We start from the raw sequence: 16,507 nt of genomic DNA on the forward strand, positions 1-16,507 counted from the left end.
ACGGGGAAGATGAAGAAGTCGAGGAGGAAAGACAAAAAGAAAACCTACCCATAAAAAAAAAGGTCGAGACAAGCAAAGAAAACTCACCGATGGACGTAAGGTCAAGGAGGCAAAGTGACAAGCAAAATAAAAACGTTTGAATGATGAAAAAGGAAAAAAGTTGGAGATGCAAGGAATGAAAAAAGGAGAAAAATACCAATGGAAAAGGTGGTGTCAGACAAATGACAACTCGATTGAAGAAGCCGAATGTGTCAAAAGTCTCCAATGATTGGACGAAGAAAATATTGCTTCTCAAAGTTGTAGTGGAAGGTTGTGTTGGGTTTTGGTAAAATAGTAAAAGTGCAATCATCCCACATCAGAAAAACTCAAAAAAGTCATGGGCTCCAAGCATTATAAAAGGAATCTATGTCTTTGGTTTCAAGTCATCTCAGTTAGAAACATTTTAAGCTTAGGTGTGTTAAGTCTTGTTAAATTCCCTTCTGCATTCTCTAGTTCAAAAATGGGAAAAAGGGTATGAGTAGTCAAAAGCTTTGAGAGTGATGTTATAATTGGGGTCGAGGAGAGAATTATTCTGAGAATGTAACAATTTTTTGCATAATGAATCTCTTTGATGGGCTGTTGTTTTCCGTTGAGTTTGAGTTTTTCACGCTAATTATTGTGTTTCCAATTTTATTATTTTCTTTCAATTTTTTAGTTATTTTTCTGCTTGTTCATGCAATAGAAGTGGAAGGTTTTTCCCAATAAGTTGACCACGATGGAGAGAGAAGACACCGGTAGTTCATTGGTTAGGGTGGCAAAGAGACTGGCAGATGGAAAAATGACAACTGACAAAAACATTGGTGGGCAAAGTCAGTGGGAGACGAGGAGATTGGATGTGCTGAAATTTGTAGATGGAAAATTATGGTGGATGGAGAAAGAGGCTTGGGGAAGGGGTGGACTTGCGTGAAAAGATGGGAAAACAAATGGTTGCCCATGTGAAATGTCAAAAGGTGTCGGCCAACCTGATAACTTGTAGAAATACAAATTATTATAGTCTTTTACTTGGAATAATGATGATAGATAAGAAGAATATGTGTCAATCTTCTTAAGTATTCATGTTATTAAACTTGTGTGAAGCATCTCAAAAACATCTACTACCCCATATCATGAGTTATGTTGCACCAAAGTGTCTATTTTGCAGACTGATCGTAGGACCTACATCGCATGTGCAAAACCCCTACCCGACGAACAAACAATTAGTCGCATGCCTCGAAATCTCAGAGTCAATACCAGCGGATCTTCTCGCAAGTATTTAGAATATTGACCATGATAGCAATGTTGACATTCTCACCTACCACGTTAGACGATAACGACTTATTAGAGTGGGAATTCCACCTCCATATTTCACCCTGATTCTTCATCGAAGCTTCGCCGAAGCAAGAGTCTAAAAGGGCTTTCTGCATTCATCCAACCATTATATCACAAGCAGCCTCAACATTCATCTGTGAGAAGCAAGAGATTACTAACAATTGCCCTTCACCTTATTTCTCTATCTTCTTAGTTGTTGTAGCCTTTTGTTTAAGAGATAGTTCATTTGTGTATTCAACAACTATTTTAATATCATCATGTTCACTTTCATCATCTTATCTATCCTCACTTTGGCTTTATCTCTTGTCATAAGTAACTAATTCTAATGGGGTAAGGGTGAAGATTAATATCATGATCTAAGTAGAATTTGTGGAAGTTATTTTGTTTGCTTAATATATGAGTATTAAAATGATTGCCTATGAGTACTCAATGAGTCATGTAGACTAACAACCTGAGACGGAAAGTAGTTGTGGATCTCATTAAGCAAAGCAAGAAATATTTGTCAACCCCGAAGCTTATTTTCTCTACTTGTGTATGTTATATAAGATTAAGTGTAAGTTAATACTAGGTTATAGGGAAAGCTTGAGGATGCTAAGGAAGGAAAGAAAAATGATTTCAAGTGTTGATTACTAAGGGCTCTCGGGTGCTAAGTGAAAGAAGTGTAAGTTAATACTAGGTTGTAGGGAAAGCTTGAGGATGCTAAGGAAGGAAAGAAAAATGATTTCAAGTGTTGATTACTAAGGGCTCTCGGGTGCTAAGTGAAGAGTAAGAAGGCTTGGTTAATGAGAGAAATTTTGACTAAGTGTTGAAGGTCATGATGCATTGACGGTCATGCTGAGGTGTGCGATGGCCTAAGCATCTTAAGGTTAAGATGAAAGCTAGTGGTGTGAAGAAGAACATTGGCCAAGTGTTGGCCGAGAAGAAGATGCCATGCGTTTAGCATGGGCTATGCGCTAGTCGAGCCTCACGTTGAGGTTAGTTGGGCAAGGACGCGCGCATGGGCGAGAATGCCTTAAGCGATGCGGCTTGTGCGTGCATTGGTGTGCAATGGTTGGGCAAGGATGTGTGTAAAGTAGGCCCATGCGAAGATCTTGAGACTAGGCATCAGGTGCGAGTAAGGGCGCTGAGACGTGCACTAGCTAAGAGGTGTGTATGCGTCCAAGTAAAGCCATGCATTGGTAAGAGTTAGTAAGCTATGAGTTGGTGATTAGGGGAAGCTTTTCAGCTTAATCACCGATTGTAGTGGCCAGTTGTCGAGATTAGAAGGTTTAATGTTGACTTAGTGGGATAGGTGGCAGCCTAAGTGTAATTAAGGTCATGCATCTCTTAATCTAAAAGGGAAGCCTCAGTTCAAGAACTTGGTTTGGACAATTCTCTAGTGTTAAACGGGTGATTCCACAGCCATTTGAAGGCTTGAGGAGTGTAGATGAAGCTATGAGGTTGCTGGAAGGAAATTCTTAAGAATTCGAGTTGACATCAGAAGATTTCCTCAAGAGGTCAAGCTCTCAGGTGATTTTGAGCAAGGTGTGAAGATTGAAAAATTCTGACCATATCGTGAAGAATTTGAAGCTCAAATTTTAAGGTAAGTAAGTTAAAACGATTTTAAACAAGTTTGTAGAAGGAAATTTCCCAAAATAATGTCTGGAAAAATAAGTAAATTCAGCTTGAAGTTGAATTTGTATTTTTGGGTTGAATAAGCATGTAGCTGGAACAGTTGAGCACGCAGGCAACTCAACCGGGAAGGCTACAGATGCGCGCAAAGGCAGAATGACGCAAGGCGTTGCATGGGTGTGTACGCTAGGTTGCACACGAGGGTTGTACAAGTGTGCGCGCGAGGCGCTGCATGCAAAGGTTGAGTATGCATTGATGCGCGCAGTTGCGTTAAAAGACAAAATTTACTCCCCGTGCTTAGAAATATGTCTTCGTTGGCTATCCTCTCCGTCAACGTGGGTATAAGTGTTCTCATCCACCCTCCCACAAGTATTTTATTTCGATAAATGTCACCTTTCAAGAGGATCAACCCTTCTTTTCTATTAGTCATTTTCAGGGGGAGAGCTCTAATGAAGAGACTAATTGGCCCCCGTCTTCGATCTTTTCTGATTCCCTTCCTGATCCTATCTTGAATATTACCGACACTGTCACTGTCTTACCTACCAAATAGGTCCATGGATAACATACTATAGGAAGAATCTCAAGAAGGAAATTGTGCCACCTATTGTTTCTCCGGTAACGATCTATGAGTACGACCCAACATTAGCCCAAGGTACTCATACTTTTGTCTTTAATAACCTCGATATTTGTGTTGAGAATGATAATGATGCTCATACTCGTCTCTGATAATATTGGTATTTGTGCTAAAAATGATATGTGTACTGTGGAAGAAAATAGCAAAACTAATGATTGTACCAAGAAAGTTGTGGCTGATATGGCTGGGAATAAACAAGTTGAAGCAACTATTCCAGGTAGTTGACCAAGTAAGAAATATAGAGGTTCTACAAGATGATAGTTAAGCTCAACAATCTCAAACCAGCTCAACTGAAGCTCGTTATGAAAATCATTGGAAGAACTTTCTAAGTCAATCCAATCATGAGGCAATCATTATGCCTCAGGGACCAATGACAAGAGCTAAAAAACTTGAAGAGGGATTAAACGCTTGCTTCCAAGTTAAATTTCCAGCCCATCACGAAGAGTTGCAACCCTTGAAGCTCCAAGAGTCACTTGGGCACCCAAAAGTCCTAATGAATCTGCAAAATTCAGATTCATCCCCGTGTTTAATGCTTGATGTATTAATTTATTTCAATGTATTTACATTTATTAAGGTTCAAGAGTTTTTGTTGAACCTAGTCAATTAAGTGAAAAATTGTGTCCTTTCAAGTTGTCTTTTCAATTAGTATAAATACCTATGTAGTTTGGTCATTGGAACACACTTGAGATTGAATGAAATTTCATTAGAGTTTTTGTCTCTCAAGCTTTATGCTTTTTCTTTGTATTTTTGTGTTTAAAATGCATGTATTAGAACTTTCAATCTAGTTTGATCAATTAGATTGTGGAGAGTTCGACTTCTTAAAGTTAGTAACAAGTTCTCCTTTCTTCTTGATCATCGACCAATCTTCCAAGCCAAATATGTTTAGCTTTCTTGGGGTTGCTTATTAAATAGTTAATCGGGGTTATTCTTATTATCGTTGTGGGCCCTCAATCACGTATGAGAACCCCTTTATTCTAGGTGAAACCCCACAACGATAATAAAAGTAACCCCAATTAACTATTTAGTAAGCAACCCCAAGAAAGCTAAACATATTTGGCTTGGAAGATTGATCGATGATCAACAAGAAAGGAAAACTTATTCCTAACTTCAAGAATTCGAACTCTCCACAATCTAATTGATCAAACTAGATTGAAAGTTCTAATACATGCATTTTAAACACAAAAATACAAAGAAAAAGCATAAAGCTTGAAAGACAAAACCTTTAATGAAATTCCATTCAATCTCAAGTGTGTTCCAATGACCAAACTACATAGGTATTTATACTGATGGAAAAGACAATTTGAAAAGACACAACTTTTCACCTAATTGACTAAGTTCAACAAAAACTCTTTGAGGACATACATGAACCTTAATAAATGTAAATACATTGAAATAAATTAATACATCAAGCATTAAACACGGGGATGAATCTGAATTTTGCAGATTCATTAGGACTTTTGGGTGCCCAAGTGACTCTTGGAGCTTCTAGGATTGCAACTCTTCGTGATGGGTTGGAAATTTAGCTTGGAAGCAAGCGTTTAATCCCTCTTCAAGTTTTTTAGCTCTTGACATTGGTCCTTGAGGCATAATGATTGCCTCATGATTGGATTGACTTGAAAAGTTCTTACAATGATTTTCACCACGAGCTTCAGTTGAGCTGGTTCGAGATTGTTGAACTTCACTTTCATCTTTTAGAACCTCAATATTGCTTACTTGGCCAACTCCTTATGATTGTCACTATTTGCTTATCAGAATGGAACTCTACATTAGAGACTAAGTGTGGAATTTCTAATGGAAGGTCAGATAGAGTAAAAGGTGGAGATTCCTCCCTTGATCTTCCTATTGCCTTAAGAAAAAGAATCAAGTCTTGCCTTAAGCACCCAATGCGGAGTTATCTGTCGTATGGTAACCTTTCACCTGAGTTCAGAGCTCTTACTACAAGTCTATAAACAGTAACGATACCAAATAATTTATAAGTAGCAATGGAAATCCCCGAGTGAAAAACTACAATTATGGAAGAAATGAGGGCTCTTGAGAAAAACAATACTTGGGATCGTCTGTCTCTTCCTAAAGAGCATAAGACGGTTGGATGCAAATAGGGGTTCACCATAAAGTACAAGTCTGATGGGACGCTTGACAGTTATAAGGTCAGGCTAGTTGCTAAAGGATTTACTCAGACCTTTGGAATAGACTACTCTAGGACTTTTTCTCTGGTTGCAAAACTAAACACAGTTCGACATGGTTGTGAACAAAGACTGGCCCTTCCATCATCTAGATGTGAAAAATGTATTTCTCAATGGTGAGTTAAAAGAGGAAGTCTACATGAGTCCTCCAGGTTTTGAAGCTCAGTTTGATCACGAAGGGTGTAAGCTAAGAAAGTCATTATACAGATTAAAATAGTCTCCAAGAGCGTGGTTCGACAGGTTTACTACCTTCGTTAAATCTCAAGGTTATACTCAGGGACACTCTGATCACACTCTGCTTACAAAAAGGTCAGTGTCAGGAAAGAGTGTCGTTCTCATTGTATACGTGGATGATATTGTGTTATCCCGATGATACTACAGAGATTGACAGACTGAAAAAGAAAATGGCTAAGGAGTTTGAGATTAAAGACCTCGGAAGATTCAAGTACTTTCTTGGGACGAAAGTAGCACGATTAAAAGAGGGACTTTCAGTCTCTCAACAGAAATATACACTTGACTTGATAAAAGAAACAAGTATAACTGGATGCAAAGTTGATAACCCCGTAGAAGTCAATACCAAGCTTGGCGACTCTATTAACTTTCCTGTTAATAAAGAAAGATATCAATGTTTAGTAGGGAAACTAATTTACCTATCCCATACTAGACCAGACATATCCTACGTCGTCAGTGTGGTAAGCCAGTTTATGCAAGCACTATGAAGAGCATATGAAGGTTGTTGAACGCATCCTAAGATATTTACAAACTACTCCCAGTAAGGGTTAGATGTTCAAGAAAACTGACAAACGAGGTATCTCACTTATACTGACACTGACTGGACAGGCTCTATTGTAGACAAAAAGTCACATTTGGGTACTGTACCTTTTTGTGGGGAAATCTTGTCACTTGGAGAAGTAAGAAACAAATGGTGGTTGTTAGAAGCAGTGTTGAAGCAGAATACATGGCTATAAGTCTGGGAATATGTGAAGAAATCTGGTTAAAGAAAGTTTTGTCAAACCTGTGTCGGGATTGTGATCATCTGATGAAGCTCTACTGTGACAACAAAACTGCAATAAGTATAGCAAATAATCTGGTTCAAGATGATAGAACCAAACACGTTGAAATCGATAGACACTTCATCAAAGAAAGATTGGACAGTGACAGTATCTACATTCAATACATCTCTTTCGGTCAACAGGTCACAGACATCTTCATAGACAAAAGGACTTAACAGACAGAGTTTTGATTTTTGTGTCAGCAAGTTAGGTCTTATTAACATCTATGCCCCAATTTGAGAGAGAGTGTTGAAAATAAAAAAGGACTTTACTTTTGAACCCTAAGGGCATTTTAGTAGTTTCATCTTGCCCTAGTCTGTATTAGGGTTTCCTACATCTCTATTTATATTTGTGCCCTGTTCTGTATGAAACATAGAAAATAATAATAAAAAGAGTGATTGTATCGTGGTTTTTTCTCCCTGTTCTAGGATTTTCCACGTAAAATGTTGTGTTCTTCTCTTCTCTTTGTTTCATCAAATAGGAACCTTCCCCTCTTGTATCAAACACTTTATTCATTCTAATAAAATATTCATAATCTTGATTCTTGGAGAGAATTCTCCTTTTATCTCCTTTAGGAGACATCAATTTGGTACCAGAGCATCCGTGGGCCAATATTGACTGCCGCCAGTGGAACTCCAAGAAACTCTTAGTGACGTCGATCACAAGAGGAAGCTTTGTGAGTTGTCCTCATTGTCGAACAACTAACATCTAATTAGGGGGAACCCTTGAAATTCCAAGAAAGAAAGAAGAAACCGAAGATTTTGCAAGAATTGACTATTATCGATCAAAGAAGACGTCCAAGAAAAAAAAAATCAGCAGTTGGTATAGGCAAGAAAATAAAATTTACTTCCAAAAACAAAGTTGGAATTCTGACTCAAGTGGTTCAAAAGAAGAATTCCAACATACTAATTTTGTCCATGCTCGATTTTCTCAAAGCACCTATCATTATCCACATTGGAAATTTAATTCTAGTGATTCTAGTGACTCCAATGATGTTTCTAAGGCAATTTGGGGTGGGATAAGAAGGCAACAATATCGAAAAAGGTCCAAAGATCCATCAAACCCATGTTTCAAGATATCAACGTAAAGATTGGGAGTTAGATGAATTAAAGAATTATCAAGAATCATCAAGAATGGATTTTTACAGCCCAAGAAAAATGAATTTAAAAGTCTAAGTATGCATGTCGTAGCGGTTGGACCATAATATGTAAGGATCTGGTCGTTACACCTTCAGATCTCCATCCCTCATATTTGTTGTACTAAAAAAATTGCAAAAAGTGTAAACAAATAGATATAAATTCTTTCATACAAATATATCGAACATGATTTTCTTAGAACAAAAAACAGGGTATGAAGATTACCTTGATTTTCTTAATATCGTTTATTTAATCATTCATTATTTGGTATACTTGTTGACTAAATTTTATCTATTAATAGTTATAAAAAAGGAGATTTTCAAAAAAATTTAAAAAAATAGGGAAACTATTTACACAAAATAATAAAATCTTAATATTCTTTATCTAGCATAGAGACTGACAGAAGTCTATCGGCATAGAAATCTATCTGTGTCTATCAATGTTTTTTTTTTTACTTTTTCTGTAAATAGTTTGACATTTTTTCTATTTGGAAAATTTCTCAATAAAAAATTATTTTAGAATTTAACCTTTTTTTTTAATACAACAACATGGGGGATTGAGCAACTTCCAACCTATAGGAATGTTTGAGTTTTTATTTTATAATATTTTATTTTTGATCATTTGCATGTTAGTAAAAAAAAAAAATATTATAAATTTGTCCTTATAAATTAATAACTATTATGTTATGAATAATTTATTTTTTTACTATTGTTAATATAAACTCTGTTTGAAGAACTACTTTATAAAATAAATATTTAGTTAGTTATGTAGGATCTGTTTGCTGGTGGAAAAATGGTTTTTTAAAAAACTTATTTTTATTTAAACATCCTTCGTGAATATTTAATAAAAAAAAAACTTTTAAAAAGTTATTTTAAATACTTATCAAACATTTATTTTTTTTTTAAAATGACTTATTTTTTAAATTAAACACGTGAAAATATATTACAAACACACTTTAGTTTATTCTTATCATCAGCGTGAAGAAAATACATCAAAATTATCTCTCTGTTTAAATTTATGCAGTCAGTTCTACATATTTACATTTCATGATCCCTGTAGGACACCCTTGAAACCATACAACGTGCTTCCTTTTGCATGAACCTGTAGGAAATCTTCAACAAAATTATAGAATCTGCTAATTAGCCACAACTTGAACAGAAAAGCAAACATTTATTCTTGATTTATAAATGTGGACACAATGAGACCCTACCAAATAGTCTAGAAATCACATTATGCCCTCTCAGTGCTTGGCCACAAAACTAGACAACTCCAATCTTCAATTTCTTATTCATCTGCATCGAACTGGAATCACTTGGCACCAACATTGTCGACGGTTGGCCGAAAAGATCAAGAAATAGCTTTGTGATCTCATCTGCACGCACATATAACACACAACTCAAACACTCTAAAACCTTAAGAAGTAGCAACTGGCCTCAAACTCATTCTGTAAAACTCAAGTTCCAAACAAAAGCGAGATCTATAATCATAAGAAAAACACAGTAAAAGAATAAACAAAACTCAATGCATGTCACTACTCTTCCTTCGAGACATCAATCAACTCAGAGCTAGGAGGGCCATCGAGGATTTTGAAGGGGTTTTTGAGAATAGAGGGAAAAGGGTGAGGTTGATTGATACGGTGAGCTTGGACTTCACTATACACAGTAGAAACACGGCCGATCTCCGACGGAGAAGATGCAATGACGGGGGAAACATCGGCATTAGCGATGAAAGGTGGAGACATTGGTAGGAGAGAAATGAAAATGAAAATGGGGAGATAGGTAGAGAAATGAAAGATTGAATCAATGAAAGAAGTGGAAAATTGAGTGTTCGACAAGGTCAAGAAGATGAAGAAGGACTCGACTAGAATAAGAGGAAAGAGCTTGTGGATGAAATGGATAACACTCTAAGAAGGGATTTCGGTTCTCCAAAAGCTCCATATGAGTTCCTGATGTGAGGATTTGGCCAGCAAGAGACTAGAATTTTTATGGCTAAAACAACGAGAGAGAGAGAGGGTTTCAATGAAACGGAATTTTTCATTGAACAAATGAAAAGAGATATTTGGTCTCCAAGCGAATGTAACAAATTTAATCTACTTTAAAACACATTTGGTCTCCATGAAATTAATAAATTTGCATACAGATAAAGACCTCCACCAACATTTGATGAAAACCCAACCTTAGCAAAAAGAAAAGGCTTACAACAAATCCCAACCAAAAACACCTGGAGACTCTAGTGGAAAAGGGACAACCAAGGTAAATATTTAGAACTCGGCTATGCTCCACAAAACTTGCCACTTTAGGAGGTTTTTTGCAAGACATGGAAGGTATTAATAGTTCCCAAAGAACCAACCAAGAAAATAAATGAACTTTCGATGGGATTTTTAGTTTCCACCAAGAAGTGAGAACGTAAGAATAGCAAAACAAATAAATAGGCACTTCACAAGAGGACTGAGGACCCAGACGACTCAAAGAGAACTTTCATATAAACAAGAAAAGAATAAAAATGTACAAAATATTGAATGCAATATAACATGAAAATTGACTAATTTGAAAGTAAACAAGAAATTGAACCAAAAAAAAATATAACAAAATGGTGTTTCCATATATTTTGTCTGTAACTGATTCAGGTGCAGTCTGCCCATTGCTATAAGTAAACTGAAAAGTCAATGCATTTAAGTCAGATAAACATAGATACATCATTGTTGTAGTTGTCATGGATTATAAGATAAAGGTCATAATTTTCAACTAACATTTTGCAACAAAAGCATTATGCTTCATCAAAAGGTTGCATTTTCACCAATAATTTCATTTAATTAAATATAAAGGGCAGTGCAAAATAATTTTTTTTATAAAAAAATCACCTTAATACCCCAATCGTATTCAGGTCCACCTAGATTGTGTGACTTGCACTCATTATAAATCCTCCGCTGGCCTGTATAGAACCAAAAAAGATTATGCAAAAAGGCAAAGGAGCATGAGTATAAAATACAAAAAGTTAAAAGTGAATTTTTTTTATCCCCAATTGACATATTTAATCAATTCCAATTCTGATTTGTCAGTTACTAACTTAGGATTTTAATTTGAGATTTTATTCTGGAGATGAAAATACCCACGAACTAAAATGTCATCTCTTTTTCTTTGTCCATGCCCTATAGAATCATAAATCACAATCCTAAACAACTAATCACTCAAAGAACCGATTAAAAGAGAAATAAAATAAGTCAAAAAATAAAGATCAACTAGTTTCAAGAAATCAAGGAACAGAAAAATCATAAACTCAAGTGTGACATAATATTTGACAAAGACTAATTCAAATATTTTTTAAAACAATGATAAAATAAAGAGCTCGATTTTAAGGTAGAAAAATATTCTAGGCAAGATTTAGAGTTAATATGTGACTAAATCACTCAAATTTAATAGCCTGAAGGTAAAAGACTACTACAACTTTTTCATACCTTTTAGTGTGTTCTTCTACTCCGTAACTTGAATTGGGGACAAAAATAAAGTGATTCAACCTAGCAAAAATGTACATGATGAACTAACCAAATACAACAGTCGTAACAATTTTTTATATTGTTTAAACTAACATCCACACTAATGATACACACACGCAACACTAATGACCAAGTTACTTAACTAATATTTCAATATTTTAGCTTTAATGACATTTAGCTATAAACTAAATAATAATACATGAAGTATCAAATTTTAACAAAGGGCAAACAAAAAGAGAGAAAGAAATAGAAGAAAGGAGTATCAATGGAAATGAGATGAAGAAAACAGAAAAACAAAAAGATATTGAGATACAATCATATGAATGGAGAAAATTAAGCAAGAGATGGAGAAGATAGACGGAGAAACAGAGATAAAAAAAGAAAGAAAAAGGAGAAAGAAGGACAAGAAGAAAGAAATCAAGTGAAATACCATAAGATGGAGAGAGAAAGAACTAGCCCTTCGTTTCGCCAACAAAGAAGTCATCTTTGACGATTTCTCATTCCTTCTTTACCGAGCCGCCTCTCTTCGCCATTCGAAGTACTACTTCTGCCTTCCCTTTTGAGAACATACCCAGGAGCCCTCCTTTTCCAATAATTAAAAAAAATACCATAAAGCTTCGTCTGTGATTTTGTCGGCCGGCCCTTTACAAGACAATACTGAGCAAAAATATACACCAACAAAATAGACATTACAATGAACTTAACACATTCCTAATAATTCATGTAAGAATGGAAACTACAAAGAAGTTAGATATCTCACTTCCAACTATGGAATTTGACCCGAGACTTAATTAAAATATCTTATCCAAATTCTGAAAAATAGGTTCGATTTTCATCAATTTGGTTGTGTAAGATACCTATATCCAGATCACCTGCTCCATTCTTCTTTTAGATTTGAACTTGCATAATCAATGGTAGGATTCTGATCTGACCTCCTCACATGACAAATGGAGCGGCGTGAATTATAATATAAGACTGGGAAGGAGATTAAAGGAAACGACATTTACTCTAGAAAGAGATCATATTACCATCTAGTTCCACCATTGTCTTATTGATCACGGGCTTGAACTTACTTGCCAAACGAATTCTACCTTTAGAAAGAGATCATCAAATGATAAATATTAAACTAGACTTCATGAAGATGTTCTATCAATCCAAAGCCTTTCAAAATTGTTAAGTGAAAAGATACTCCACTTTTACATGATGATACTCCACTTTTATCCTTGTTTTTCTGATCTTACATGCACATTGACTAGTCTTTATAGTATTGTGTTAGTAACTATTAAGTTATTGGATACTCAAAAAAAGAAAAAAAAAATAAACTTTTAAGTTTCATCAACTAGAAAATTGTTGTCTTTTTAATATAGATTGGAGAGTTTTTTTCTTCTTCCATTTTTTTTTCTTCTAGTGAACTCCATTGTTCTCATTTTGGCTGGATAATTGATACTCTGTTTGTCATTTCCCTTCTTATTCCCCATAAAAAATATTCTAGAAAAAAATTATTAACTTGTTATTCAAGAAAACATGAGAACAGGAATGCACGTTTTCATGAAAAAATCATATCGTGTCTCCTCTCCACGTCCATTAACGAAGTTAATGGAGTTCTGCCAGCCATCCAATCTTCAACTAGAGCAGCCAAAGTTCCTACCTGGTATGCATAACTAGTAAGTAATAAAAACGAGGAAAAAATCTATGGAGGAAACTGATATCAAGAAAAAGAATGAAAGTTTAAAAGGTTAGAGACTAAAATGATCAGAAGGTACAAGAATTGGGACAGACAGATCGATGATATTGTTCCAGTTTTTCCACTCTGGAGGAGAGCTCTAGCACTGTAACCCAAACCATGACAATAAGTTGAATCAATGTTCGTGGGTAAACCACACATCCCTTCGTACGTATAAGTCAAAAGAAGAATTAAACAGAGATAACACACAGAGCACTAACCAGCAAAGTACACTTTTTCTGTAGATCGAGCATCAACCATCACATTACCAATCATTTCTGAATATATCTGCATAAACATCAGCAGAGCCTATTAAGAGTCTCATCTCATGAATGCGACATTCCATTTTTTCCTTGAGTTCTTGAAGAAACTACTTCAACTTTGCAATAGTCTCCAAAGTTCAGTCCAAACGGAATATGAATTCTAAAGCAATTACAAAGAGAAATGAGTACCTTACAAGCAGAATCAAATCCAAAACTTGTGGGGACCTCTTTGCATTTAAGATCACCATCAATAGTTTTTGGGCAACCAATTACTCGGGTTTTCAAATTCTTACTCATAATTTGAAAACAACAGAAAGAAGGGGAATATAAATAACAGAGTCTTGCACACAAAAAAATGGTACCCTAGAGTAATTAATTACTCAACCTTATATTTCTGCAATAAAAACAACATATAATAGCTTATCCATATACGACAATGAGAGTGAGAAAGAGAGTAAAAAGAAGGGAGGCAATAAACAAATTTCATAGTTCTGAAAAATACCTAAAGTTTTCAGCAAGGAGACAAGCATTTGTGTTGGAATCATCTCCACCAATTACAACAAGGCCATCTAGATCAAGATTCTGAGCAGTTTCTTTAGCTTGCTTAAACTGAAAATAGAACCGAACTATCAATTAATGCCTTGACTACAACTAAGATGTCTCAAAATGAAAATTCTAGGAAGATAGAGTTTCACCTGATCTGGAGTTTCAATCTTATCCCTCCCACTGCATATCATATCAAAACCACCCTGATAAAACAAAAATGCATTTAAATCAAGAATTGCATTCAAATGGCAATCACTTCGCATCAAAACTGCACATATTCACACTAACAATTCTAACAAGTGAAAGCTAGAAATCCCTTCAAGAAAATTAACCTGATTGCGATACGGGTAGATAAATTGTGCAGTCAGCGGATCTTCTGGCAAGTATTTAGAATATTGACCATGATAGCAAGGCTGACATTCTCACCTACCACGTTAGACGATAATGACTTATCAGAGTGGGAATTCCACCAATAGTCAGTGCACGGCTCTATAAATAGAGCCTTGACGCCATGAAGGAGGGATGGACTTTTATACCCAAAGATTGAGATTTGCACGAGAAAAAAATTCCACCTCTATATTTCACCCCAATTCTTCATTGAAGCTTCGCCGAAGTAAGAGTCTACAAGGGCTTTCTGCATTCATCCAACCATTATATCACTAGCAGCCTTAACATTCATCTGTGGGAAGCAAGAGATTACTAACAACTTCCCTTCACCTTATCTCTTTATCTTTTTAGTTGTTGTATTGCATTTTGTTTAAGAGATTGTTCATTTGTGTATTCAACAACTATTTTAATATCATCATGTTCACTTTTATCATCTTATCTATCCTCACTTTCACTTTATCTCTTGTTATAAGTAACTAATTCTAATGGGGTAAGGGTGAAGATTAATATCATGATCTAAGTAGAATCTGTGGAAGTTATTTTGTTTGCTTAATATATGAATATTAAAATGATTGCCTATGAGTACTCAATGAGTCAAGTAGTTATGACTAACTACCTGAGAAGGAAAGTAGTTGTGGATCTCATTAAGCAAAGCAAGAAATATTTTTCAACCCCGAAGCTTATTTTCTCTACTTGTGTATGTTAAATAAGATTAAGTGTAAGTTAATACTAGGTTGTAGGGAAAGCTTGAGGATGCTAAGGAAGGAAAGAAAAATGATTTCAAGTGTTGTTTACTAAGGGCTCTCAAGTGTTAAGTGAAAGAGTAAGAAGGCTTGGTTAAGGAGAGAAATTTTGACTAAGTGTTGAAGGTCATGGTGCATTGACGATCATGCTGAGGTGTGCGACAGCCTAAGAATCTTAAGGTTAAGATGAAAGCTAGTGGCGTGAAGAAGGACATTGGCTAAGTGTTGGCCGAGAAGACGATGCCATGCGCTAGCCGAGACTCACGTTGAGGTTAGGTGGGCAAGAACGCGTGCATGGGCGAGGATGCCTTAAGCGATGCGGCTTGTGCGTGCGTTGGTGTGCAATGGTCGGGCAAGGATGTGTGTAAAGTAAGGCCATGTGATGATCTTGAGACTAGGCATCGGGTGCGAGAAAGGGCGCTGAGGCGTGCATTGGCTGAGAGGTGTATGCGTCCAAGTAAAGCCATGCGTTGGTAAGAGTTAGGAAGCTATGCATTGGTGATTAGAGGAAGCTTTCAGCTTAATCACCAATTGTAGTGGTCAGTTGTCGAGATTAGAAGGTTTAATGTTGACTTAGTGGGATAGGTGGCAGCCTAAGTGTAATTAAGGTCATGCATCTCTTAATCTAAAAGGGAAGCCTCAGTTCAAGAACTTGGTTTGGACAATTATCTCGTGCTAAAGGGGTGATTCCACAGCCATTTGAAGGCTTAAGGAGTGTAGATGAAGCTCTGAGGTTGCTGGAAGGAAATTCATAAGAATTCAAGTTGAAATCAGAAGATTTCCTCAAGAGGTCAAGCTCTCGGGTGATTCTGAGCAAGGTGTGAAGATTGAAAAATTCTGACCAGATCGTGAAGAATTTGAAGCTCAAATTTTAAGATAAGTTAAGACATTTTAAAACAAGTTTGTAGAAGGGAAATTCCCGAAATAATGTCTGAAAAAATAAGTAAATTCAGCTTGAATTTGAATTTGGATTTTTGGATTGAATAATCATGCAACTGCAACCGTTGAACACGCAGGCAACTCAACCGGGCAGGCTACAAATGCACGCAAAGGCTAAATGACGCAAGGCATTGCATGGGTGTGTACGCTAGGTTGCACACGAGGGTTGTACAAGTGTGCACGCAAGACGCTGCATGGAAAGGTTGAGTATGCATTGAGGCGCGCAGTTGCGTTAAAAGACAAAATTTACTCCTCGTGCTTAGAAATGTGTCTTCGTTGGCTATCCTCTCCATCAACGTGGGTATAAGTGTTCTCATCCACCCTCCCACAAGTATTTTATTTCGATAGATGTCACCTTTCTAGAGGATCAACCTTTCTTTCCTATTAGTCATTTTCAGGGGAATAGCTCTAATGAAGAGACTAACTAGTCCCAATCTTTGTTCTTTTCTG

The 16,507-nt window shown here is 36.1% G+C and overlaps 1 protein-coding gene across 50 annotated transcripts in view; it reads right to left on the reverse strand.

Annotated features, from left to right (window-relative positions):
• Window positions 1-8,903: 8,903 nt before the first annotated feature.
• The window catches only part of LOC150030571 (pyrophosphate--fructose 6-phosphate 1-phosphotransferase subunit beta-like), a 41,575-nt gene continuing 33,971 nt past the window's right edge, over window positions 8,904-16,507 (reverse strand). For 26 of the 50 annotated variants that reach the window (XR_016526765.1, XR_016526760.1, XR_016526763.1 and 23 more), the window contains 8 exons: window positions 14,138-14,191; window positions 13,945-14,051; window positions 13,401-13,836; window positions 13,236-13,285; window positions 11,887-13,104; window positions 10,824-10,894; window positions 9,174-9,335; window positions 8,904-9,075 (listed from right to left, as the gene is read on the reverse strand). Coding sequence is in view for 13 of the 50 variants with exons in the window: in XM_090309579.1 (XP_090165705.1) it covers window positions 13,003-13,104; window positions 13,236-13,285; window positions 13,401-13,467; window positions 13,632-13,739 (327 nt within the window). In the remaining 37 variants the exon portion in view is untranslated. Of the gene's footprint in view, window positions 9,076-9,173; window positions 9,336-10,823; window positions 10,895-11,417; window positions 11,478-11,886; window positions 13,105-13,219; window positions 13,286-13,400; window positions 13,837-13,944; window positions 14,052-14,137; window positions 14,192-14,320; window positions 14,415-14,524; window positions 14,623-16,507 lie in introns of all 50 variants that reach the window. The other 24 variants (XM_090309573.1, XM_090309583.1, XM_090309582.1 and 21 more) reach the window with 22 other exon arrangements.

This window comes from Benincasa hispida, unplaced genomic scaffold, assembly GCF_027475165.1.
Source record: "Benincasa hispida cultivar pf3 unplaced genomic scaffold, pf3_genome.v1.1 HicScf1848, whole genome shotgun sequence".
NCBI lineage: Eukaryota > Viridiplantae > Streptophyta > Magnoliopsida > Cucurbitales > Cucurbitaceae > Benincasa > Benincasa hispida.